The 27681-nt window shown below is 35.0% G+C and overlaps 1 protein-coding gene across 3 annotated transcripts; it reads right to left on the bottom strand.

Annotated features, from left to right (window-relative positions):
• Nucleotides 1–4639: 4639 nt before the first annotated feature.
• Nucleotides 4640–26437, bottom strand: PLK4 (polo like kinase 4). Of its 3 annotated transcripts, none has more exons than XM_053578174.1 (16): nucleotides 26143–26437; nucleotides 25398–25493; nucleotides 24634–24729; nucleotides 23786–23900; nucleotides 20275–21301; nucleotides 19274–19374; nucleotides 16515–16885; nucleotides 15555–15659; nucleotides 15066–15168; nucleotides 13943–14092; nucleotides 12589–12722; nucleotides 12405–12496; nucleotides 12131–12275; nucleotides 11239–11379; nucleotides 6498–6604; nucleotides 4640–5265 (listed from the first exon to the last, which is right to left on the bottom strand). In XM_053578174.1, the coding sequence occupies exons 1-16, from the start codon at nucleotides 26170–26172 to the stop codon at nucleotides 5163–5165; spliced, it is 2916 nt and encodes a 971-aa protein (XP_053434149.1). In that variant the 5' UTR covers nucleotides 26173–26437; the 3' UTR covers nucleotides 4640–5162. The 3 variants fall into 3 exon arrangements, with proteins under 3 accessions (XP_053434149.1, XP_053434020.1, XP_053434094.1); XM_053578045.1 differs by having other exon boundaries at nucleotides 16515–16651; XM_053578119.1 differs by having other exon boundaries at nucleotides 16515–16651; nucleotides 24634–24725; nucleotides 26143–26172.
• Nucleotides 26438–27681: the final 1244 nt, after the last annotated feature.

The raw sequence follows: 27681 nt of genomic DNA, 5'->3' as shown, positions 1-27681 counted from the left end.
ACTCACAGTGACTTCCAGCCCTACAAGCCCCAAGTCTGGTAAGTACCTTACATAAGTGTACCATTTATCTTTTATCTTACCATATTTTTTACTTTACCTTTTCTATGTTTAGATACACAAATACTTACCACTGTGTGACAACTGCCTATAGTATTCAATAGGGTAACATGCTGTCCAGGTTTGTAGCCTAGGAGCGATAGGCTATAACATACAGTCTAGGTGCATAGTAGGTTATACCATGTGGGTTTGTGTTTAAGTACACTCTATGATGTCCACCCAACAATGAAAATTGTCTAAGGACACCTTTCTCAGGATGTATCTCCATCATTAAGTAACATGATTATAATTCAGTTTAGGGAAGGAAATGGGGGCTACTGGTGAGACAAGATTGATGAGTTGATAATTTTTGAAGCTTAGTGATAAGCACATGGAGATGGATTATACTATTCTATCTACTACTACACATGTATATATTTGAAATTCCCTTAATAATTAATTTGAAAAACATGCTATGTATCATACTTGGGTCATAGAAGAAATAAACACTGAGATCACAGAACTTCTTGAAAAAATAATTCTGAATGGATGACATCAGAATGGGATTCAGCTAATATAGATTTCACAGAAAAATTAATTACATTAAAATTTGTAGCAATAAAAATGAAAGTAGAAAATAAAATAATTATGTATCCAGCTCTGAAAGCCAGATATATTTATAATAGTTAAAAGATGGATGCAACCCAGCATCCATCACTGGATATATGGGTAAACAAAATGTAGTACAGTATATAACTAAAATGAATTCAGCCTTAAAAAGGAATGAAATATTGATAAATGATACAACATGGATGATCCCTAAAGACATTACACTAAATAAACTAATCCAGACACAAAAGGACCAAACATTATTTGATTCTGCTTATATGAGGTACTTAAAAATAGGTAAACTCGTAGAAAAATCAAGTAGAATAGAGATTACCAAGGGCGAGACAAAGGGGCAAATGTGAAGTTATTGTTTAATGGGTATTGAGTTTCTGTTTGAGAGATGAAATGTTCTTGAAACAGATAGTGGTGATGGTTGTACAACAATACGAGTGCACTTAATGTCCCTGAATTGCACACTTTAAAATCATGAAACCGACAAATTTTATGTATATTTTATCACAAAAACTTTAAAACTTCAGGTTACTATGAGAGTACATACAATTAGGTTATGTTGTTTGCTTTTGTACAGTCCAAATCGTATTGTGTCCTTCACCCGGGAAGTATGCCATGTACCCGTGCATTGTACCTATTGGGTGAAAACTTACTGAACCCCTTCCCCGCCTTCTTGAATTTAAATGGGTTTTTCCTCTCATTTGGCCTGTAGTTACTAATCTTCTAGTTTGAACTTTGTATTTAATATATGGGATGCTTGTTTTTGCATTCTTGTTAATACTTTAGAGAATGTTCTCTAAATCTTTCTAAGTTGTTAAAAAAGATAAAAAATCATCTTTTTATGGGTGCATAGTATTCTATGGTATATATACACGACAGTTTATTAATCTGTTCATGGGTTGAAGGGCACTTGAGTTGTTCCCATCTTTGCAATTGTGAATTGAGCTGCTGTAAACATTCAAATGAAAATGTCCTTCTGGTAAAATGACTTTGTTTTCCCTTGTGGGTATTTACTAATGGGATTGCAGGATCAAATGGAAGTTCTACTTTTATATATAAGAAGTAGACCTTTGTCACCCTCGGTATAGTGCCGTGGCGTCACAGCTCACAGCAACCTCAAACTCCTGGGCTTAACTGATTCTCTTGCCTCAGCCCCCCAAGTAGCTGGGACTATAGGCCCATGCCACAATTCCTGGCTATTTTTAGAGACAAGGTCTCGCTCTGGCTCAGGCTGGTCTCGAACATATGAGCTCAGGCAATCCACTTGCCTCGGCCTCCCAGAGTGCTAGGATTACAGGTGTGAGCCACTGCACTTAGCAGAAGGTCTACTTTTAGTTCTTTGAGGAGTCTCCATACTTCTCTCCATAAAGGCAGTTCAAGTTTGCAGTCTCACCAACAATGCATGAGTGCTCCCTTCTCATTGGAGAATGAAACAAGCATAGATTACCTGATATATCGAAGAAAACAAAATAACTCCAGAAAAAAATAAAGGTTGTTCAAGAAATGTAATGCTAGTATAGAATATAGCTCACCTACTGATATTTTCATAGTCACAATAATGGAAACACTAAGTATTAAACTAATACCATACCCTTCTCCCAAAGAAAACCAGTAGAGGGAGGCTGTGCCTGTGGCTCAAGGAGTAGGGCGCCAGTCCTATATGCCGAAGGTGGCAGGTTCAAACCTAGCCCTGGCCAAAAACCACAAAAAAAAAAAGAAAACCAGTAGAGGGAAAAAAGGTATTAAAGGAAACTCAGCTTGAAAGAAGGAAGGGAAGGAGATAAAAGCAAAGCAAAGTAGAAGTATGATACACAGCACAAAATAAATTGGTAGATATAAATCTACTAGAACTGTAATGAAAAACAGTAAAACACATCAGAAATAATGTAAACAGAATACAAGGTTTTTAAATGGATTAAAAAACAATGTTTAGCTATATATGTACCTAAAATACTTGTATATGTATTGATCTCTTAAACATGTTAAATATAAAGTTTAAGATATACAAACTTACACATGTAAAGTATGTGAAAGAGAAATATCTAAAAAAAAATACTCAAACATGGGAAGAGATAATAAAAGGTATGTGTAGTTAAGTTCTGTCAAAGCATAAGTATGTTTTGAGTCCTTAACCTTCAAAATTTAACTAGGAATTACTTTTTTCATTTTTTGCAGTTTTTGGCTGGGGCTGAATTTGAACCTGCCACCTCCAGCATATGGGGCCAGCACCCTACTCCTTTGAGCCACAGGCACCACCCTACTTTTTTCATTTTTAAAGGAAAAATAGTTTCTTTCTTTTTTTTTTTTTGAGACAGAGTCTCACTAATGTCGCCCTCAGCAGAGTGCTATGGCATCACAGCTCACAGCAACCTCAAACTCTTGGGTTTAAGCAATTCTCTTGCCTCAGCCTCCCAACTAGCTAGGACTACAGCTGCCTGCCACAATGCTTGGTTATTTTTTTACTGTTGTCATTGTTGTTTAGCAGGCTCCAGCTGGGTTCAAACCCACCAACCCCCGTGCATATGGCCAGTGCCCTAACCACTGAGCATGGGCACTGAGCCAAAAATATTATTTCTGATAATACTTTCTCTAAGGTTTCCAGTGTTCTCCTTCAAAGTTGATTACCAATGTGTTAATTCTAATAGATACCATTTACTTTCACAGCTATCATTTATACTAAACACATGAGAATATCCTGTATAACTTTGTGAGAAATATTATTTTTTTTACCAATTTGTTAATAAAGGGAAATGATTCCCTTGTTTTAATTTTGCATTTTCCCAGTTTTAATGAGGTTGAGTATATTTCCTTTTTATTGACCATATGAATTTCCTCGTCAAAATATTTTCTTTTGTTCATTTTTGTATCAGGTTGTCTTCTTCTTAACTCTGCAATTTATGTTGCAAACATAATTATTATTATTCTCACAGCCTTAGGCAAAACCCTCCAATCTTGAATAATTATGGCATTATTTACTTAATAGAAATTGTTCCAATAGTTCTCTGATTATAAATAAAATAGTTTAAACATTGTTCATCATTTTTTTTTATGACAGAGAAAAAGTAGTTTAAACAGGAAAATGTAGTTTAAACATTTTATATCATTTTTTATTTTTTTTAAGGCAGAGTCTCACTCTGTTGCCTTCGAAAGAGTGCCATGGCATCATAACTCATAGCAACCTCAAACTCTTGTGCTTGAGCAATCCTCTTCCCTCAGCCTCCTGAGTAGCTAGGACTACAGGCACCTGCCACAACACCCAGACAGCTTTTTCTATTTTTTGTAGAGAGAGGGTCTTGCTCTTGCTCAGGCTGGTCTTGAGCTCCTGAGATCAAGCAATCACCCACCTTGGCCTCCCAGAGTACTGGGATTATAGGTGTGAACCACCATACCCGGCCCATTTTTCTTTTTTTAAGAGATGGGGTTGTGTAGGTTGGAATACAGTGGTACAATCACAGCTCACTGCAGCCTTGAACTCTTCTTGGATTCAAGGAATCCAGCCTTAGCCTCCCAAGTTGCTAGAACTATGGGTGGTACATGCCATCTTGCTGAATTAAAAAAAAATTTTTTTTTTGTGAGGATGAGGTCTTGCTATGTTGCCCAGGCTGATCTCAAACTTCCAGCCTCAAGCAATCCTCTGGCCTCAGCCTCCCAAAGTTGAACTGCTGTACCTGGCATCTTTTATCATATTTAAGTAATTTCATTATATTCCTATTTTTTTCATTAGGAATGTCTATCCTACGATCAAATATTCTTTTTCATTTTAATTAACTGCATCATTTAAAAAATTAATTGCATCATTAAATTCTTCAGTGTTAAAATGGTTATCGTTAAAATATACAGATATTTTGAGTAAATGATGTATTTAACACTTGCAAAATTAGTTTTTAAAATTTAATTGACCCCTAAACACAAAAAAATTTTAAAGTTGAGTTTACTAGTAATTTGCTTTAAAATATTTAATTAAATAAATCAAAAGATAAAGTAACTTATCACTGTATTTATTATTTTTTATAAAATGTATTTGCAGAAACGTTTCATCAGACACTGGTACTACAAAAATAAATATAAAACAAATATACACGTTTACATATGTTACTTATAACATAAATACACATTATTTACAAATTCAAAAATTCCAAAACTCCAGCATGTTTTGTCCATGATTCTTAACATGTCTGAGAAGGAAAACAATAAAAGCACAAATATACCACATACCATTTATATGTCTGCTTTTAAAAGACTGTTCAATCAAATGTATAACACAGTAAGTCTGGGGGTATATGTTCTAAGAACAAAGGTGTTCTCTTTTCCTCATGATCACTGTATTTGGTAAGTGATTCAAGTTTTATTCTGCTTTGTTCTCTCAAAATACATTCTTTAAGTATAGATTAAAATTCTCTTTCACAGAAAGGCTTTCTGAAAAAGCTATAGTGAATAAAAAAAGTCATTTTACTTCAAGCTAACAAAAAGTTATTTATTAAATATACGTCTAAAAGGAGTTTTAATTAATGAAAGCCAGGAGTTGGATTAGAAAACATCAGAAGGATGGAAGAAAGACACTGTAATTTCTGTTTGATGTATTCTGGTAATTTTTCATCTTCTCCATACCTAAGTGAAGCAAAAGGAAAAAAGACAAAAACATAACTTGCTTCTTATGAGAGTATCAAAAAGCATATTATATATTTTTTCAATAATTCTTCAATGACAAGAACCTCAGAAAAATTATACAAAATTGTCTGATACCTAAATCAAGTGATGCATACCCACTTTAAAAAAAAAATACCAATTCCTAAATATATTTAAATAATAAAAAAATTAGATCAGGTATAATTTTTATGTAACCTATTCATTAATAAAAATAAAGACTTGTTTTTCCTCAAAAAAAAAAAAAAGATCAAAAACCATGAACTGGCTTTATAATTTCTAAAGTAAACCCAATATATAGATTCCTCATTAAAATGAAAGCCCTAATTCTAAAGAAAATAGTAAGTTACCTGTTAACTATTTCCATCAACCATACCAAGGACAATGTCAAAATTTATCCTGTGAAAGTGGGTTCTACCTACTCTGCATTTGCATCCTTCTACTTCCTGGAACATCTGAAAAAGCTTTCAATAAAGAATCACTTTATATGGTTCTTTAAGTGGTGGTACTGTATATTTAACAAAAATCCATGAATTATATTTGTCCCAAGTATTCCCACTACCGTAAGTACTTCTCATACAGTAGCATGTTTGTATTAGCATCATCAATGGCCTATCTCTTTTTAATAAGTTATTGCTTAAATGTGGAAACCAAACTGCGTGTTCTTCCTAATGCCAGATTCTTATTATTAGCACGCCACCTGGCACACATTTTCATACAGAATACATACATAGATGCAAAAAAAGTCTTTCAGCCATTAATCACTTCACATTACATCATGGAATTTAGCCTTTTATTTGGGAGAAATAATTAGGTTATCTCTTAAAAGAAAGATTTCTTGTTTCTATATTCTTTTAAGTAAATCATAAACACATATATCCAAAGGTATATTACTTTGAACTTAGAAGTCCATTTCTCCTGAAAGGGTCAACCTAATTAAGACTATGCAATAAGGCTACCAGGAATCCAGCCACTTGGAATGGATTATTCATGCCAATTTCCCTGCATTAATGAAGATAGATAATCATAAAACATGCGTAAAAGACTATGTGAACTGTGAGTATAACAGTTTAATGATAGGATCACTGCCAAACTAAAAACAGTAATTTTATTAAATAATTTATTTGAACACATAACGTAAAATTATAGCAAAGGGCTAAATCTCAAATATTAAAATTAGTATTTTAAGACCTTACCTGGTTGTTTGACCATCTGGTGATGTATAACTGATAGAAGATACTCCTGCCTGTACAACCAACTGGGACCCATCATTAAACTGAACCCACACAGCTCCACTAGTTAACTAGAAAAATAATAAGCATACAATTACCAGACAATAGAAGGTCTGAGGTTTTTAAAAGGTACTCATATTACAGTTTAAAAAACTCCACTCCAGCATCTACCCAGAAGAAAAAAAATCATTTTATCATAAGGACATTTGCACTAGATTGTTTATCGCAGCTCAACTTATAGTCACCAAGACATGGAAACAACCTAAATGCCCATCAACTCAGGAATGGATTAGCAAATTTTGGTAAATGTGCACTATGGAATACTGTGAATTTTCAGCCATAAAAAAGATGGTGACTTCACATCTTTTGTAATATCCTAGATGGAGTTGAAACACATTATTCTTAGTAAAGTATCACAAGAATGGACAAGCAATTAACCAATGTACTCAGTACAATATGAAGTCAGTAGAAGATCCGATGCATGCCCACATAGAAGAAAAACTCATTTCAATTCAAGTTGAGGGGACGGGTAAAGATGGAAGGGAAAGAGAAGAAGAGGGGAAGGGGTTGGGGCACTCTCACTGAATGGGCGCGGGGTAGGGGTGTTTGGCACACCTGTTGTGTGTGGGACATAACCAAAAGAGAAAATCTACCTAACAAAATCAAACATTTTGACTGGTTGTTTATACCCTTACATTAACCTGAAAAAAATTTACTTTTTATAAAAAAAGAAAAAAAAAAAAAACCTCAATTCTAGTGGGTGACCACAAATTTTGGTGCTATGATAGTAGCAGCAACATCGAGAACATTTGTGTTTTTTCCAGATTGTTCCTTTAATAGCTAGGATATTATAAAATTTAAATTAATTTTTTAAAATGAATCCTGTTTCCCAATAATTTCCATTAGGGTATCTGACTAGGTTTTTGGTTGTTTTTTTCTCACATAGTATTTCTTACCGAAAAGGGATTTAGGACATGACTAAAGCAATACTCTTTGTCCTTAGGCCACAAGAATTTCTCCCTTGCCTAAGAATGTTACATTTTAGCCTTTGAAACTTCTTTTAATCATTAATATTTATAAAGTGTCACTTAAAACAGGGAGGCACATTGTACAGAGAAGAAACCATAGACACTGAAATCAAACAGACCAAGGTTTACATCCATACTCTGGTAACTTATAAGCATAGCGTAAGATTGTGCAAGTAAAACTACCATTTTAAACCATAATTTTAGTATCTATAAAAGCAAATAACATCAACTTTACTAAGTTATTCTGAGGGACAAACTAGACAATGTATGTGAAAAACATGGTATCACATACTCAACAAATGTTACCCACCCCCATGAAGACCTGCACTGCATTTTATCTCAATAAGTACATGTATCACACTTAAAAGTATATACATGCTTTAAGTGTTTGGATAATGTACACATAGGTTTACAGCTACATAACATTTTGTAAGTTTGAAACTCATTGCTAACTGTTTTTTTTTTTTTTTAACATTTTTTTTTTTTTTTTATTGTTGGGGATTCATTGAGGGTACAATAAGCCAGTTACACTGATTGCAATTGTTAGGTAAAGTCCCTCTTGCAATCATGTCTTGCCCCCATAAAGTGTGACACACACTAAGGCCCAACCCTCTTCCCTCCATCCCTCTTTCTCCATCCCTCTTTAGCCCATAAACTTAATTGTCATTAATTGTCCTCATATCAAGATTGAGTACATAGGATTCATGCTTCTCCATTTTTGTGATGCTTTACTAAGAATAATGTCTTCCACTTCCATCCAGGTTAATACGAAAGATGTAAAGTCTCCATTTTTTTTAATAGCTGAATAGTATTCCATGGTATACATATACCACAGCTTGTTAATCCATTCCTGGGTTGGTGGGCATTTAGGCTGTTTCCACATTTTGGCAATGGTAAATTGAGCTGACACAAACAGTCTAGTACAAGTGTCCTTATGATAAAAGGATTTTTTTCCTTCTGGGTAGATGCCCAGTAATGGGATTGCAGGATCTAATGGGAGGTCTAGGTTGAGTGCTTTGAGGTTTCTCCATACTTCCTTCCAGAAAGGTTGTACTAGTTTGCAGTCCCACCAGCAGTGTAAAAGTGTTCCCTTCTCTCCACATCCACGCCAGCATCTGCAGTTTTGAGATTTTGTGATGTGGGCCATTCTCACTGGGGTTAGATGATATCTCAGGGTTGTTTTGATTTGCATTTCTCTAATATATAGAGATGATGAACATTTTTTCATATGTTTGTTAGCCATTCGTCTGTCATCTTTAGAGAAAGTTCTATTCATGTCTCTTGCCCATTGATATAAGGGATTGTTGGCTTTTTTCATGTGGATTAATTTGAGTTCTCTATAGATCCTGGTTATCAAGCTTTTGTCTGATTGAAAATATGCAAATATCCTTTCCCATTGTGTAGGTTGTCTCTTTGCTTTGGTTATTGTGCCCTTAGCTGTACAGAAGCTTTTCAGTTTAATGAAGTCCCATTTGTTTATTTTTGATGTTGTTGCAATTGCCATGGCAGTCTTCTTCATGAAGTCTTCCCCCAGGCCAATATCTTCCAGTGTTTTTCCTATGCTTTCTTGGAGGATTTTTATTGTTTCATGCCTTAAATTTAAGTCCTTTATCCATCTTGAATCAATTTTTGTGAGTGGGGAAAGGTATGGGTCCAGTTTCAATCTTTTACATGTAGACATCCAGTTCTCCCAACACCATTTATTGAATAGGGAGTCTTTCCCCCAAGGTAAGTTCTTGTTTGGTTTATCAAAGATTAGGTGGTTGTAAGATGTTAGTTTCATTTCTTGGTGTTCAATTCCATTCCAAGTGTCTAGGTCTCTGTTTTTGTGCCAGTACCATGCTGTCTTGACCACTATGGCTTTGTAGTACAGACTAAAATCTGGTATGCTGACGCCCCCAGCTTTATTTTTGTTACTAAGAACTGCCTTAGCTATACGGGGTTTTTTCCGGTTCCATACAAAACGCAGAATCATTTTTTCTAAATCTTGAAAGTACAATGTAGGTACTTTGATAGGAATGGCATTGAATAGGTAGATAGCTTTGGGAAGTAAAGACATTTTAACAATGTTGATTCTTCCTATCCATGAGCATGGTATGTTCTTCCATTTGTTAATATCCTCTGCTATTTCCTTTCTGAGGATTTCATAGTTTTCTTTATAGAGGTCCTTCACCTCCTTCGTTAGGTATATTCCTAGGTATTTCATTTTCTTTGAAACTATGGTGAAGGGAGTTGTGTCCTTAATTAGCTTCTCATCTTGACTGTTATTGGTGTATACAAAGGCTACTGACTTGTGGACATTGATTTTACATCCTGAAACATTACTGTATTTTTTGATGACTTCTAGGAGTCTTGTGGTTGAGTCTTTGGGGTTCTCTAAGTATAAGATCATGTCGTCCATTGCTAACTGTTTTTAAAAATGAGACAGAGTCTTCCTATGTTGCCCAGGCTGGCCTCAAACTCTTGGACTCAAAGTGATCCTACTACCTCAGCCTCCTGAATATAAGGGACTACAGGCATGCACCTTTCACTTAACTTTTAAATATAAGAATCCTTTCCTGTTTTTACCAAATGGAAGTTTCTCCACTAATAGAGATTACAAATAATTTCTAAAACTTAAAATGCCTAATTGCCCTCAACTCCTCACAATTAGTCCTTATTATGGCCTCTACTTTAAAAACAAAGGACAGGATGGGCTCACAAAAATCTCAACCCATGGGCAAACAATAGGAGGAGCTGATGACACTCATGATGCAGGGATTTCTCTCTTCCCTGATTCAGACTTTCAAATTGGTAGGGACCACCTATGGAGCAGCTAGCACAGTATATGAAGACCTGAGGCATAAGCTCTCCCTAGGGTTCCTTACCGGTTACCATTAGAATGCACCCATATTAAAGTTCCTTATGCCTTGCAACCACCCCAATGTGGACACCATGGGTAATATCTGCCTATACATCCTGAAAGAAAGTGGTCTGCCCTATGTGACATCAGGACCACACTACTTTCTTTGCACAGCCTGCTAGAAGAATTCAACATTGACAGCCCTTTCTACATATACACTTCTGAGCTCTGGAAAAAATCTCACAGCTTTTAAGAAGTATCTGCAAGAAAACTGCTACTCAAAATAGGTATTTAGCCAGGAGCTCTGAACCAGGCTGTCCGGGCTCTTCTTATATTTTTTCCTTAGATAGTCTGTCCTTTTCTTGATTTCTGTATAGGACTCTGTATCTTGAGCTGTGCTATTGTTTTTTCAATTAAGTCCCTGGTTGAGCTATTGTGATGTATAGTAAATAAACACATTTTTGTAAAATAAGTAAAAACACAGGGCAAAATCAGGTCACCTAGGCCTTAGAAGGCGTTCTGTGATCAGCAATATCTGGAATTTTCCAACTGCATACAAACAATACAAAAATTAAAAATGCTAATGATGTAACCAATGTAAAAAAAACTGTAAAAACTTCTTTGTGAAATCATTAAAATAATTATGTAAAATAATAAAATAAAATAATCACTACATATAGTATGAGATAAAGTAACAAAAGACAAGACTGGAAAAATACATAAGTGATAGTAAAGCCCCAGTAATTTTACATGAAGGTAACTAGTAATTATGTAATCAGTATGAAAACTAAAAAAACTCATAATGAGAAAATTCACTTTTTAAGAAAGTTCTCACCTGTGTAGCCCAACCAACATTTTTCACAAAAACAGATTTCAAAAGTTGTGCTGATTTAGGAAGACAATCTTTTAGACTAGTAGAAGAGATGTTTGTTCCAGAAGCTATAGTTGTAAGACCAAGTCCTTCATTTATAACCATCTACAAACAGTAAAGGACAGAAAAATATTATTCCTCAGCATTTTTATAAGCCAACTTCAGCAAAAGTAAAAAATTACAGGATTTTCATTAAAGTAATTCTTAAAAGATTTCAAAATTAAAATATAACATTATTGAAAATTAGAAAAACATAGAAAAGAAAAAAATAATTGCTGTTTTCATTTTGGTAGATGACTTATGTTTTTTTTCCCAAGGCATATATTTTCATAGCTATAATCAGCATGTGTGTATGTGAGTATACATACATAAACACACACACACACTCCTCCCGCATTTCTTTAACACTGCATTTTTCTTCACTGGCATAATAATTCAGTAAGTATATAATAAATTTACTTAACCATGAGCCTATCACGCATATTTAGGCAGTTAAATATTTTTTACTAGTAAAAATGAAATAACCACATATACATGTTAATATATTGAGCTTTTTCCTAGAGGGGTCAGATTAGGCCTCAATGAGGTAACATTTAAACAGAGACTTGAAAGATGAGAAATAATTGGTCACATGAAGTTAAAGAGCTGAGAAAAGAGTTCTAGGTCAAGAGAATAGAATAGGAAAAAGTCCTTTGACACTCAAGCACAGGTAGTAGAGATAAAGTGGCTCAGAATGAGCCTGGAAAAGCAGGGAAGTAGTAAGAAAAGGCAGAGTGAGGCATTTTAAGTTTACATGAAGGAAATCAGGCAAGTCACTGAAAGGTCTGAAATATAGAAGTGACAGGTATGTACTTACAGAAGGATTAAGTATTGGTGCCTGTGTTGCAGAAGCAGCACTATTCATCATCATTCTACTCAAAGCTGGTCTATCCCTTACTGAGTAGTTTGGATCCACAGAAGGAGGTGATAAAGCTGTGGGTGAACTAATACAACCAGGTTTTCTGAGGGAGAAACATCCAAATATTTGTCTTAGCTTTCAATTTACAGAAAAATAAAGAATATTTATATATAAACACCATTTTCTTATCTTACATATTTTAGACATACGCTTAAAATTTTCATACATTTACCTTCCTATAATTATTGGGAAAAAGGAAGCATTCCTAATTTTCCTTTCCTCTTCTGAAATTATGGATTCCAGTGTTAAACAAACACGATGACCCTATTTTAAAAGAAGAATGCTTTCTGTCATTATTTCACCCATATCATTTATTATTATTCATTGGTATGAAAAGCCCATAAATAAGTATGTACCTCATTAGCATGGTCCATATATATTTTCATTTCCTCTTTCAAGCTATTAACTTCACTTTCACCTTTTAAAGTGTACGATTTCCCAGTCTTTTCAATTACATGAATTAAATCTTCTGTTTTGTGTATTTTTGCTCCTAAAAAATAAGCAAAAAACTACTCTTTTATCATTTTCTTAACTATTCCTAAACTTATTATACCAGTATGTAATGGCTCCTAGATTAAGATATTGATATTCATTCACTGACCATTAATAAAGTGAGACTCTTTTTTTTTTTTTTTTTTGTAGAGACAGAGTTTCACTTTATTGCCCTCGGTAGAGTGCCGGCGTCACACAGCTCACAGCAACCTCCAACTCCTGTGCTTAAGCGATTCTCCTGTCTCAGCCTCCCGAGTAGCTGGGACTACAGGCGCCCGCCGCAACGCCCAGCTATTTTTTTGTTGCAGTTTGGCCGGGGCTGGGTTTGAATCCGCCACCCTCGGTATATGGGGCTGGTGCCCTGCTCACTGAGCCACAGGCGCCGCCAAAGTGAGACTCTTAAGAGTATTCAAGAAATTTAGGTGATTCATTTTTTTCCAGCATAGACCTGGTTTAAGTCTGATACTTCTATGACATTTTAAAAACCATTGCTTTCAATGCAAAAACATAATTGAAAAGCTGGGCATTGTGGTGGGTGCCTGTAGTCCTAGCTACTTGGGAGGCTGAGGCAAGAGAATTGCTTAAGCCCAAGAGTTTGAGGTTGCTGTAAGTTGTGACACCACAGTACTCTACTGAGGGCGACATAGTGAAACTCTGTCTCAAAAACAACAACAATAACAAAAAAACCTTAATTGAAGGATAGCTATAATAATATGTATACTGTGTGATATATATGCTATGTAGGAAGGAAGCTTTATACACTAAAAATAATCTTTACATATTTAGGAAAATACGATTGATTTACCCTATCCTTTTTGCCACATTTGTCCCATGATTTGGTATATATCCATTTGACTTTCCAATAAGAAATAGGATATTACTTATTTCATGTGATTTCTATACCACCAATGTGGATGTAGTTAAATTGGACCTTATATTGACTGAATGTGAAGGTCTTAATTAGCTCTAATTTTGAGAAAAAAAAAATTGGAGCTAAGTAGGAAAAGAGAACTAATATACATATTGTAGAAAAAACTTTATAGAAAGGTACTGTATATATAAGTTCTATATAACATGATTTGACATATACTGTACTGTGCAATTTATATATACGGTTGTATATATATCTTTAAAATTTATTGTGTTGAATAAAAAAAGACACACATACTACTTACTAAATTACAAACAAAAAAACTATCATTTTTAAATACTACTTACCATCATAAAACCAAACTTCAAAATCAGCATCAGGAGAATTCTCCATCAAAACACATTTAGCATATCTTGTAAAGTAAGTGATTTTGGGAGATTTGGATCTTACAAGCTGTACAAACCTGGAAGCATATTGGTATTTTCTCCAGTACTTTTCTGAAAGGAAAAAAGAAAACAAATTACTTAATATGAGGAAAGAAAGTGTTGACCTGATATGTAGTTTTATCTACCTGTTTTGATTTCTAATAGAGTTAGATTAGATAGGTTTTCCTGTTCATTTCTAAAAATCACCTCCAATGAAGCCCTTCTATTTAGGGATTATTTCCCCAATCCATAATATCCATAATGAACTAGGAGTGGTATTTGATTAACCATAGTTATAAATGATCATTTATGTATTTATGTAGCACACCAATAATTTCAAAGGTCAAAAACCAGTTTATACCTAATTTTTTAACACGACTCTAATCAAATTCTAAACAAACTGCACAAATTACATTTGTGTAATATGATTAATATTTCAAAATTAGGTTTTACTTAAGTAAGTAGAATAAACATTATAACACATAATATGAAACACATAACATATAATAAACATATTGGTGGGATTACACCTACGGTGCATCTTACAAGGGTACATGTGAAACTTAGTAAATGTAGAATATAAATGTCTTAACATAATAACTAAGAAAATGCCAGGAAGGCTATGTTAACCAGTGTGATGAAAATATGTCAAATGGTCTATAAAACCCCATGATTGCATTAATGTACATAGCTATGATTTAATAATAATAATAAAAAAAAGAGAATCACTTCAACCCAAGAGTTTGTGGTTGCTTTGAGCTGTGACATCACTGCACAAAGTTAGACTCTGTCTCAAAAATAAATAATTTAAGAAGAGTAAAAAAAAGGAAAAAAAACATATAATAAACATGTTATAACATAATATGAAAAATAAATTTTGGATTAAAAAGGTACACCAAATCTCACCAAATACAAAGTACAAGAACATGACCTATAGTCTGACTAAAGCCAAGATAGTTATAATCTATTGTATCTCTATGTAGAATTTTTATATATATACATATGTATCTACTATCTACATTTATTCCCTGGTAAACTTACATACCTGGTAAATTGTCAAAGCTGTACCTACTGATGTTGTCAGTAGGCGAAGGTGGTCTATCAGTAAGAGGAAAACCTCTTCCATCATTCGGATAATAAATAGTGATCTGCCAAAAAATATTTTAAGAATTCTAATTATTTGCCATTAAGTTAGAGAAATATATTTTGTTACTAAAAAGCGTAAGAGATCAAATGTAACATTGAATATTATTTTATAGGAAAATGTTAAATATTCTCTAAAAGTAATTGTTTTCCTTTATAAACTTAAGCCAAAAGTTTAGATTTTGTTACTATTATTGTTTTTGTTTTGTTTTTTTTGCTATAATTGTTTTTACACTAATTTATTTAAATATGTTCAGCATGCTCTCTGTTTTTGAATTCCAGAGACATTATCCTATCAAAAAACCCTGAAAGATACCATTGTGAATGAATTAGAATGCTAAATGTTTAAGCGATAATTTGAAGTTATAAGATAATAAAGTAACTTCATTACCATATTTCCATCACTAGATATCTGAAGAACTTCTTTCACACATTCTTGAGATGTATAGTCCTTTAGAAGCTCCACACATACCTCCTCTGAATCAAGTATGCTCACCTAAAAAAAATCCACAAAAATTAATAATCCACCAAAATTAGTAACAATTCTCTTGTTTACTAGAACAGCTCTAACAAGAAAAGTACTTTACCATGGTAGAAACAAATATTAAAGTCAAAATCAAATAGTTGCTTCACTGCAACAGTCTAGACCCTGTCTTGTATTTAAGCACAACTGTGAACCAGAAGGTGCAAAGGTAAGATATATAATGAAGTGTGAAATGACAACCAGTCAGCAGAAAGAAAGCAGAAGGTAGGGTGGAGAATAAGGTCTTTGAAAAGACAATAGCAAGCCCAACAAAGGCAAGGCCGAAATGAGAAGTGAAACAGAAAACAAGGAACAGGATGAAAATGGAATTAAAAAAAAAAATTCAATCACATAGGACAGTTTTTAAACTCTACATATTCCTAAAGTGCATATTCCTTTTCTTTAGTTTCAGTTGTTAAAAAAAGCTTTATTTTCTTGTATACCTACTAAAGGCTGGATTAAATGTAGAAACAGTAAAATATAAAAGCAAAGGATATTAAATATTAACTCACTGATTGGAATTATGACTAAAAAATTTAACAGCATTAAGTCAATATTATTTTTAAATGTTTTTCATTCAAATCTATTTTATTTAAACTTATAGTTTAAAATTCAAAACTTATCAATAGCAATTCACCATTCTTAAGAAGTCAGAGGGAAACAAGAGCTATCTTTCTGTAAATATCTAGTCTTTCTCTTTAAATAAGTTTATCAAGTACATACCCCAAAGTACAGGGATATTATAGGGAACTAAGAAATATCATGTTGTCAAGAATTGAAATCTCAAGAAAAATATCATATAGGAACTTAGAAAAATAATAGACATACCACAGCCTTTTTGGTTTTCTGTCTGATTGGTTTCAACCTGTGAGCAACCAAAGGAGATGTAATGCTTCGTAATGTACGTTTCTGATAACCCAACGATAGCTCCACACCCTTAGTCTTCCTTTGTTCAGAAAGAGGATCTATGCCAAAAACAGATTGTTGTTGAATTATCTCAGGTTTACTATGAAGTGCAGTCATATGTTTCATGGTATTCAGCTGTTTTACAGGATGTGCATTATCAGAAGCATTAGAGTTCTTTTTGGGTTTTATATCAGTCCAAGCACTTCTTGACATGTCCTTCTGCAAATCTGGCTGGCCTTGGTAGTCCTGTTTTGAGCTAATGCTGTTGCATTCAGTAGTTTCTCTTAAATGAGCTATGATATACATAGAATAAAGCAACTTAGTAAATAACCAAAAAAACCAAGTCTTCAGAAAACAAAGTCATGCTGGTTGTAACAACATTTATTTTAACAAAAGAAACCTAGTTTAAAAAAAAAAAAAAAGCTCGTAATTTTTCTAACAAATGGTTTAAGATATGACATAAGATAGTAACTATAAAAGGACATTTTAAGCCAGATCCTAAAGGAATACCTTTGGTATTTCTAAAACTAAGAAAAGATAGTAACATGAAATTTAATTTTTCGATCAAGGGAATAACTAGTCACTAGAGAGTCTAAAGCAAGCAATTCAAGGCTTCAACAAAGCACACTTGAGTTCATTCTGCATAAGAAAAATATGTAAATTACTCTCCCTAAACTAAGGACTATCTACCCCAACTTTACTTAGAAAATATACAACAAAAAGCAAAAACATTATATAAACAGCTTTAATATTATTAATATTACATGTTTATTTGCACCCATATTTTTTAAAAAGTTCTTATTGAACTTTACCAATTTATACTTTATGTGGTTTTATTTATTAATTTTTATTTTTGTAGAGACAAGAGTCTCACTTCATCGCCCTCAGTAGAGTGCCGTGGCGTCACACACCTCACAGCAACCTCCAACTCCTGGGCTTAGGCAATTTTCTTGCCTCAGCCTTCTGAGTAGCTGGGACTACAGGTGCCTGCCACAACACCTGGGTATTTTTTTGTTGCAGTTTGGCCGGGGCCTGGTTTGAACCTGCCACCCTTGGTATATGGGGCCGGCGTCCCATCCACTGAGCCACAGGTGCCGCCCTTTATGTGGTTTTAGATTTCACATAGGAACATTATTATTATTTTCTGAGAGAGAGTCTCACTTTGTTACCCTGGATAGAGTGCTATAGTGTCATAGCTCACAGCAACCTCAAATTCCTGGGTTCAAGTGATCCTCTTACCTCAGCCTCCCGAGGAGCTGGGACTAGAGGCACCAGCCACAATGCCCCTAGTTTTTGTTTTTTGTTGTTGTTGGTTTTTTTTTTTTTTTTAGAGACAGGGTCTCACTCTTGCTCGGGCTGGTCTCTAACTCCTGAGCTCAAGCAATTCACCCATCTCAGCCTCCCAGAGTGCTAGGATTACAGGCGTGAGCCACCATATCCAGCGGAACATTATTTTTTAAAGGCTTTAAATGATTAAATTACGTAAAAGTTTATAAAGCAATTTTTCCATGCAAAACTCTAAAAATTTGCATTACAATTTTTTCTTAAATAACTTTTAGAAAAAGTCATCTCCCCCCACTCCCATTATGACAAAAAATATTTGCTATCAAATAATATACTTTAAAAGTGCAGTAGCACTTCTAGATTTACAAACAAGGCTATTTCTTCATCTCAGACAAGTCCATGTTACAAGTAAAAGTATCCGTAAACACAACAGATGTACAAGATTAGGTACATGACAGTTTCATAATTTAAAAAACAAACTTGAATTATCTTTAACACATATAAATGAAAAGATTAATTCCCATTTGGGCTTCTGGAAAATAATGTTTTTTTAAAGAAAGAAAAGAAAAAAAGAATAGACTTTTGAGATGACATACACACCCTGTTTAAAATACGCTGTATTATACCTCTTTGTGAGGTAACACAATACTTACTAAACCTCCTCTCCATATGTTTCTTTTTTATTCTCTCCTTTTTCCATCATTATTTCCCAACCCACCACCTGTGAATCTGTCATGTTCATTAATGAGGAAGGTTTTAACCTTCAAACTTTATATGTCTATGAACAAAATAATGACTTGGATGATAGTTGTTTAAAAATGTTCAGGTTTTAGTATGTGTATTTTAGTGTGAGGCTGCATTGACAGACTATAATGTCCATATCAGCTTTTACTTAAAAATTAAGATCAACTTATAGGAAGCTAATCTTTTAGTAAAAAAAAAAAAAAAAAAAAATTAAGGTCAACCACCTTCTGATTATTTAATGAGCATTGATAGGAGGTGCTTATTAAATAGAGGCTATAAGAGCACATGGGTTAAGAGCAAAGCCTCTGAGCCAGACTGCTTGGGTTAGAATCCTGCTTCTTACTGGTTATATAGCTTGGGCAATTAAGACTGGCATAATAACAGTATCTTCCTCATATATTGTTTTGTGAGAATTTAATAAGTTAGTATATACATTAAACATGAAGCACAGTTGGCTGACTTATGGTAAATATTTAAAATTTCTTACTACTATTATTATAATATAGCTTTATTAAAATTTATCAAAACGGATTTATTAAGACAACGAAAATAGAAAGCTGCAATGCTTAGCAAGTGTCCAACTAATTAATTTTGCCCCCCTCATCCTATCCATTGAAATTAAATTCTGGCTAACTACTCCACTAAAAACTCACCATTTATTTGTAGATTCCCAAACCACTGTTGTACCATTTCAGTCTGAGGTGTCTGGTCTGAGAATGGAAAAGGAGTTTTTCCTGGACAAAGATGATTGGAGCTAAACAAACAAACAAATGACGTAAGCTAATACAAAATTATCAGGGAATATTTTAAGATAAAAATATTAGAAAAGGGAGATTTCTTCTGATTTTAATACCTGAAATTTAGAATTGTAGAAAATAATGTTTGCATCACTAAAATGTCTCTAAAACACTAAAATCTCATACCAAAATACTCATGGCACTGTGACAATGTTTCTACATCACTATTGCTCTCTCATAATTAAACATAAATAGAACAAAAAGAAAAAAAAACACTACAGTTAACTAAAAAATTAGTTTTCATGTTAGAAGCTGTCAAAATTATCATTACTCATCACTCAGGCTCATTTTTTCTACATATATATAGTTATTAATAGAGCGTTTTAGAGTTCAGACATGTCTAATATATGGTACTTTACACCAGAGATTTGCTCCATATGTATAATAAATGTAACTAAAAATTCCCAGGTATTAAACACATGCTATATAGGCAGTCCCCAAATTACTTACATATATACTCATTCTTACAGAGGCTATAGTAAGTCCCCGAGTTAAAAACACCTCAATGATGTTTGACTTACACTTAGATATGGAGGCTATTACAGGTAATAAGTAAATGTACCTATTCTAACTTACATACAAATTCAACTTAAGAACCTACAGAACATACCTTGTTCATAAGCTGGGGACTGGCTATAAAAACATTCGTGAATGCATATATTCATTTTAAAAAGTTTCTTAATCACAATTCAAAATCATTATAGAAATCATAATTAACAAATGCCTCAGGAGCCTCTGACGGTGTTTTAAAAAAAGACATTCATTACCCTGGTAGCCTCCCCTTAGATATAGCTTCATATTTGTGATAGTACAATGCTTACTGAAAAATAAAATGCTTTTGATAGAATTATTCTTACAGTGCTTGATTGTTAGCAGGTCTGTCAAAAGATCCAGAACTATTGGATGTCTTTTCTTTAAAGAAGGGGAAAACATTGATATTGTTATTTGTAGGTGAGTATCTCTCTTCATTTTCATCTACTCCTGATCTTTTGGGTTTTGAAAGCACTTCAGCTGAGTGACATCTTTCCATTATACACGTTTTTGCTCGAGATTGACTGTTAGAAGTGCTAGACCTATCAGAGGAATGGGCTCTACGAAGGTAACGAGAATGCGGTCTTTCTTCTGCATCTTGGATTACTCTGCCCCTTCCACGATCACTGATTTCTTGTTCTTGATTTCCCCACTTATTATAAAAACTGCTTCCCTCTCCTGAAGAAGAAAAATCACTTGAATTTTTAGTCTTTGGAAATACAGTCATTTTATTTGGGAGTGGCTGACCAATCAAAAGTCTTCTTCTGTCAAATAAACTACCACTTATACTGGTACTGGAAGAAGCTGTAATTGCAGTAGAAATTGTGGCATGCCCACTATCAATTGAGTCTTCCACAGTTCCTAAATCTTTACTTTTTGTTGAAGAATTTTGGGACATAAAAGGATGGTCTAATATTGAAGACAGACTTAAACGATCTGCTGGATTTCTACGAAGTAACTGGTGAATAAGGTCTTTAGCTTCCCTTGACAAAAAAGTTGGCATTTCATAATCTGCCAATACTACTTTATTTAATGTGTTCTTGACTGTGTCAGTGTCAAAAGGTGGTCTCCCAATAAGTAATGTATAAAACATACACCCCAAGGACCAAACATCAGATTCAAGTCCATGTGCACTTCGAGTTGCAATTTCTGGTGAAATATAATTAGGAGTTCCACATAATGTATAGTGCTTTTCATGTGGCATTTTCAACTGAGTTGCCAATCCAAAATCAGCAATCTTGATGTTCATATTACGAGTAAGTAAGAGATTAGAAAGTGTGAGGTCCCGGTGTAATATACCATGAGAATGAAGATACAACATTCCTGTGATTACTTGGTGCATAAAATGTCGAGCTGTAGGATGCAAAAAAGAGAACTTACAATTTAGAAAATCTGAAAGTCAGTATATTTGAAATATGTACTTGAAATATATTATGAATCTAGGTACATATGCTATAATATTATATTATATTAGATATATAAACTCATTACATTACATTAGCCATAGACTACTGACTTGAAGCTTAGATTTCCCAACCAAAATACCACTCTGATGGTATCATAATACATAGTATTGCCTAATTTTCTTTAAGAGAACTAGGGACTCCTTTTATAATCTTTGTCCTTTTCAACCAATGAGCTGTCCACATACAGTTAAGATTAAGTTTTTTAGCAATTGGAAATCATTAGGGTAACCAGGGTAACTTTAAGTCCATAGCAATTAAGAAAATTATTTATTTATTACACAACAATTCACAAACATCTTCTAATTGTATAAAAGAAAAGCAAAAGTTCTTTTGATGCTTCCCAAAAGTGATTACATTTTGTAATCACTGTCAAGTTTGTATGCATTCTTTCAAATATTCTTCTGGTTGTTTATATACATTTAAATCTATGGCAATTTAATAAATGCTTTTTAAATATAAAAATGATATAAAATATATAGTTTCATTACTTTTTTTACCCATTTCACAATATTTCTTAGATATATTTCTATGTTGGTACCACAGATCTTAATTTTATTTAATTGCTATTGATGAATATTTGGGCCATTTCTGAAATTTCCAGATTACAAAAAAATATAGTAATAAATATTCTTGTACATGATTGTTTTCTTGTATATATGCATGGGTTGTTTCTCTACAGTACATTCAAGATATAGAATCACTGGGTTGAAGGATAAGAAAATTTAGTATTTTCCTATATTGCCAAATTACATTTGAAAAGGCTGTATTTTCACAAGTAACTTTGTTAACACTAGGTGGTCTCAATTCAGTAAGTAAAAAAATGGGTACCTCATTATTGTGGTTAGCATTCTTACAGTTATTATTGGGCTTTAGCATCTTTTCATGTTTACTGGCCATTTTTATTTTTTCTTTTGTGAATAGTCTGCTCATATCATTTATTCATTTTTCTATTCAATTATCTTTTTTTCTTTTTAGGCATGCCCTATATCTTTTAATACAGTATTAATTTTTCAGCCATATGCCTTGCAAATATTTTCTTCCTATTGTTCTCTTTTAACTTTGTTGAATGGATCTCTTGTCACACAAAGTTTCTAATTTTATTTCAGTCAAATTGATAATTCTGTTCCTTTATGGCTTCTGCAGATTCTGTCTTAATTAAAAGACCTTTTTAATTATAAAAGTATTATGAAAAAGGTAATCATCAATGGGTGTAGGGATTTTTTTCAACTCACACTATTTCTTCAAAATAAATTCCAACAATGGAATCTGAGTCAAAAACTATGAACATTTCCATAACTCTTACACACATGATTAAACTGTTTTTCAAATGGGTTACAGTCAAATATACAAAAAGCCTATCAGCAAATACTTTTCTTATGCAACTACCTTTCTTATGTAAGCTGCAATCTTACAGGGCAAGACAACCTGAAAACAATCATTTGTGTGACAATGTATGGATCTTATGTGATTCTGATTTAAACCGTAAAAAGTTATTTATGAGAAATTGGGTAAGTTTGAAACTATGTATTTGACAGTAAGGAATTATTAGGTGCAATAATGACTTTGTGTTATGTTTTTCTAACAGTCTCAATCTTGTAATGACATATTCTAGAAAATTTATAGTTAAAAAGATGTCTAGGCTTGGTGCCTGTAGCTCAAGCGGCTATGGTGCCAGCCACATACACCAGAGCTGGTGGGCTCGAATCCAGCCCGGGTCCACCAAACAACAATGACAACTACAACCAAAAAATAGCCAAGCATTGTGGCGGGTGCCCAGCTTCTTGGGAGGCTGAGGCAAGAGAATCGCTTAAACCCAAGATCTATTGGAGGTTGCTGGGAGCTGTGATGCCAACAGCACTCTACCCAGGGCAACAGCTTGAGACTCTATCTCAAAAAAAAAAAAAAAAAAAAGAAAAGAAAAAGATGTCTATAATTTGTTTCAAAATACTCTGGCAAATCAGGAGAGTAAAAAGGGTACAGATGAAACAATCTGACCTTAAGTCAGCAGTTTGGGCAGCTGTGTGTTCAAGGGGGCTCATTGTGAAATGTTTCATATTATCTACATAAATGGTTTTAGTGGTTATTTGTGCTTGATTTACAATTACTTTATAGTCATCATCAGAAAAGATACACGATAAATTGCTAACAATGATTTAATTTAAAGTGTGACTTAGGAGGTAGAAGCAGGATAATCAATTTCTTACTTTACTTCTGTAATGCTTGAACTACTGTAATTAACAGCTTTTGCAGGGGGAAGCCTAAAGCAATAATTGAAGCAGTTTTACCAGATTCATAAAATAGCACATACTTCAAAACTGTATTTTAAAATGCAAAATTTTTATCTTTTCCCTTCCCCCCCAGAGAAGCCTACCTTCATTTTCTGAGAAGGGTTTCATTCTGTTCTTTAGATACCTGTTCATTTCTCCATTATGGCACATTTCTAATACCAGATACACATAATTGTTATCTTCAAAATAGTTATAAAGCTGAAACGTGAAAGGGCATAATAAATTACATCAAAATTCAGGCCGGGTACAGCGGCTCACGCTTATAATCCTAGCACTCTGGGAGGATGAGGTGGGTGGATAGCTTGAGCTCACAAGTTCAACACCAGCCTGAGCAAAAGCAAGACCCCAGCTCTACTAAAAACAGAAAAACTGAGGTGGTACCTGTGGCTCAAGGAGTAGGGCACCAGCCCCATATACTGGGGGTGGTGGGTTTAAGCCCAGCCCAGCCAAAACTGCAAAAAAAAATGGAAGATTTTAAAAGGGGCAGCACCTGTGGCTCAGTGGGTAGGGCACCAGCCCCATATACCAAGGGTGGCGGGTTCAAACCCAGCCCAGGTCAAATTGCAACAAAAAAATATCCAGTGTTAGCCTGGATAGCCTGAATAGCCTCTAGTCCCAGCTATTCAGGAGGCTCAGGCAAGAGAGAATTGCCTAAGCCCAGAAGTTGGAGGTTGCTGTGAGCTGTGTGACACTACAGCACTCTACCAAGGGCGATAAAATGAGACTCTGTCTCTTAAAAAAAAAAAAAGAAAGAAAGAAGAGAAAGAGAAAGAAAAACTGAGGCAAGAGGATCTGTTGAGCCCAAGAGTTGGAGGTTGCTGTGAGCTATGATGCCATTGCACTCTACCCAGGGCGAGAGGTTGAGACTGTCTTAAAAAAAAAAAATAAAAATTCAGTCTTCTTGGCCACTTATATAGAATTTGTATCTTACCTCCAAGATAGAAGGATGTTTCAATTGGCAATGTATTTTCACCTCATTTTGGACTCTCTGTACCATTCCTGCTTTGTACATGGCTTTCTTATCTATCTAAAAATAACAGAGAAGAGGTTTAAATGTTGGTAAGCTTTCAAATGTGCAGTTCAAAGCCAACTTTAAAATAGTCTGGAGTCTTTTGGTCTACTTCTTACTCCATAAGAAATCATCTTACTCCATATTCTCCACGCACCTAGCAGAGTGCCCAACAGAGGTGACACTATGTAAGTTTGCTCAATGCATTTTAATTTCCTCTCTCAATGTAAAGAATTTAATAACACAACTATGCTATCTACAAAAAAAAATCCAAATTTAGCAAAGCTTTAAAACAAAATTTTCTCTCTTTTCTAATTAGTTCAGATAAATGATTAATTCGTCCATTTTATGTTACTATTAAATGGACTTCTAACAAGAATTGTCACAGTACAATATAGATGTATACACAGTATATTCTTCTTATTATTAACAAATTAGTTATCTGATTTCTACCCACTATTACAAGTATGCATAACTACAACATATACCAGATCTACTGAACATTAATGAAGATAAACTTATTTACCCAAGATCAAGGTTTTCCTAAGATGTCCTTAAGATATTTCTGTCTCTGCCTATGCAACGTGTTCTTTACACCATAATCAATGAAAAGAATGATGAGTAAGGAATTTCTGACATCTTTTAATTAAACGGTACAGGAGAGAAGCTGAGTAATATATTCTTACCATTTTGATTGCAACTTCCAAACCAGTGTGAATGGACTCAGCTCTGTAGACACCAGCAAATGATCCTTTACCCAGCAGACTTCCAACTTTAAAATCCTTAAAAGTTAAAATTAAAGATTATGTGGGATGACTCATACGAATAGAAAGGAAGATGGAAAGGGGCAAAAAAAAGAAGATAAATGGATCGAGAGAGCAATTTGACATCAAGCAGGTATTACACCTCAATACAGCAGGTGTCTGAAGTGGAAGGCATGTTGCCGCCTTGCGGGATTCTAAGCTTCCAGGCTGTGCTAGTGGTGAAGCACACTAATAACCTGGTTTCAAAACTTCAGTGCAGCCTCAGCTTTCTCCTCCCATCTCCAGCCAACCCGTGAGAACTGAGAGCCTAAGAATCCCGCCGCAGCTCCCGCCGGAGGTAACCGCCATCCCCCTGGAGAAGGGGGAGGTAGCCTCCTTTCCCTACTCAAGCGCGGCAGCTCGGGCGGGATTACAGAAAGGAAAACCACAGAGCCTGGGGACAAGGGCCGAGATGACACCCACTCACCTGTCCTGCCGCCCCCGCCCCCGCTACAGTCTCTGAAGGGCGGACCGCTCCGCCCACAAACAGCAGGGGCCTCGGCGGTTGGGACCCTACCAAAGCACCTCGGCGCCCGCCCCGCAGCCGTTAGCTTCGCTAGTCCCTCTTCCCACAGCGGTCTCGAGTCCAGCCGCTCGGCTCCCTCCCGCCCCGTTGCAGAGTGCCGACCTCGATCTTCTCCCCGATGCAGGTCGCCATATTTCCAAGCCCCGGCTCGTGTTTCTTGGATTAGCTCCCTTCACGCAGTCCCTTCGAGGCAGCGCTCCAAGCAGCCAGCCGGTCTTGGCGCCCATCAGGCTTGGCTCTTTAGGCCGTCGCTCCCGGCGACGACGGTAAAGGCACTAAAAGTTCTCCCTGACACAATCCAAAGCCTGGGCGGTGCCCCTGTACTCCCATTTTGAAAAACTCCCGCCTGTAGCCGTCCTAGCTAGGCTGGCGGTGACGTAACCAGACTGGTCCCTCCGCAGCGGCTGCGCCGGGGCGCGCATGCGCAGTAGGTTCTACGTGGCCCGCCGGGAGTTCTAGCTCTCGCAGCGGAGGCCCGGAAGCGCTCTGGCTGCCTCAAGCTTGGCAGGGGAGGCGCGAGCCGGCAGTCTGTGGAAAGTTGGCCGCCTGAGAGACGAGAGATGTGTACAGCCACCCGACCGCTTACTTACTTCACGGTCTGAAGAACTACTTGCAATTTATTGCGGAAAATGTTTAAACTATTCTAAAATTTCAAATGTTTAGACTTGACAGAAAAGCACAGGCAAAAAGATTATGACCTTTAACGAACACCATTTACACTATTACTATGAAAAACTCCATGTTTTTCTTAACTATAATGTTTACGGTACTTTAACGAACTCCATTCTTTAAATTAGTAAAGTATTGAGAAAATTGTGATGCTAAGGAAGGAGGTCTAGCCAATAGAACTAGTGCACAGACCCTCTGTTTCTAACTAGTGCACAGACCCTGTTTCTAAATTAAAAGCTCTATGTCAGTAAATGCATCAAGTTTGTCTACATAAAAGCTGTAAAAAATTCTCTGTGAAGAAAAGTAAACGTTGTTCCTTTTCTTGAAATCCTTCCTTAAAGGTTGTATGTTACAATGTTTGCGCAGTTTTTATTTAGATCCCAGATTCTACTCTTCCAGTTAAGAGTTGTTTTTGTTGCCGACTTTCCAGAAGTTTTATAATTTGTCATTTTTTGTGTGTGTTTTGGTTTGAAATAATTTCAAACTTACAGACAAGTTATGAGAATAGAGAACTCCTAATTGTTCTTGATTCACCAGTTCTGAACATTTTGCCTCGTTTTAGTATTCTCAGTATGGAATGTACATGCATACGTTATGTAGTAATGTATAAATAAGCCTACTGTATATCTGAATCATTCTAGAATAGTTTGCATACCCCCTTATTCCTAAAGTGTAAATTTCTTAAGAACGAGGATATATATATTTTTATGATAATCAAAACGTTTGCCATTGATTACACTATTAACATCAGATATAATCTACAATCCATATTCTGATTTTGTCACTTGTTCCAATGTCTTTTTTTTTTGTAGAGACACAGTCTCATTTTATCGCCCTCAGTAGAGTGCTGTGGCGTCACACAGCTCACAGCAACCTCAAACTCCGGGGCTTAGGTGATTCTCCTGCCTGAGCCTCCCCAGCACTTGGGACCACAGGCGCCCACCACAATGCCCGGCCATTTTTTTGTTGCAT

Source organism: Nycticebus coucang, chromosome 1 (genome assembly GCF_027406575.1).
Source record: "Nycticebus coucang isolate mNycCou1 chromosome 1, mNycCou1.pri, whole genome shotgun sequence".
In the NCBI taxonomy this organism is placed as follows: domain Eukaryota; kingdom Metazoa; phylum Chordata; class Mammalia; order Primates; family Lorisidae; genus Nycticebus; species Nycticebus coucang.
This window is presented reverse-complemented; position numbering and strand designations above follow the sequence as displayed.

Excerpts from the sequence above, each read along its gene's own strand:
- PLK4 (XM_053578174.1), bottom strand. The coding sequence starts at position 26,172 with ATGGCGACCTGCATCGGGGAGAAGATCGAG. Across the intron at positions 23,901-24,633 it reads AACATCCTTCTATCTTGGAG|CTTTATAACTATTTTGAAGA; the intron begins GTAAGATACAAA and ends TTCACGTTTCAG. Across the intron at positions 6,605-11,238 it reads ATGTTGGTTGGGCTACACAG|TTAACTAGTGGAGCTGTGTG; the intron begins GTGAGAACTTTC and ends TTATTTTTCTAG.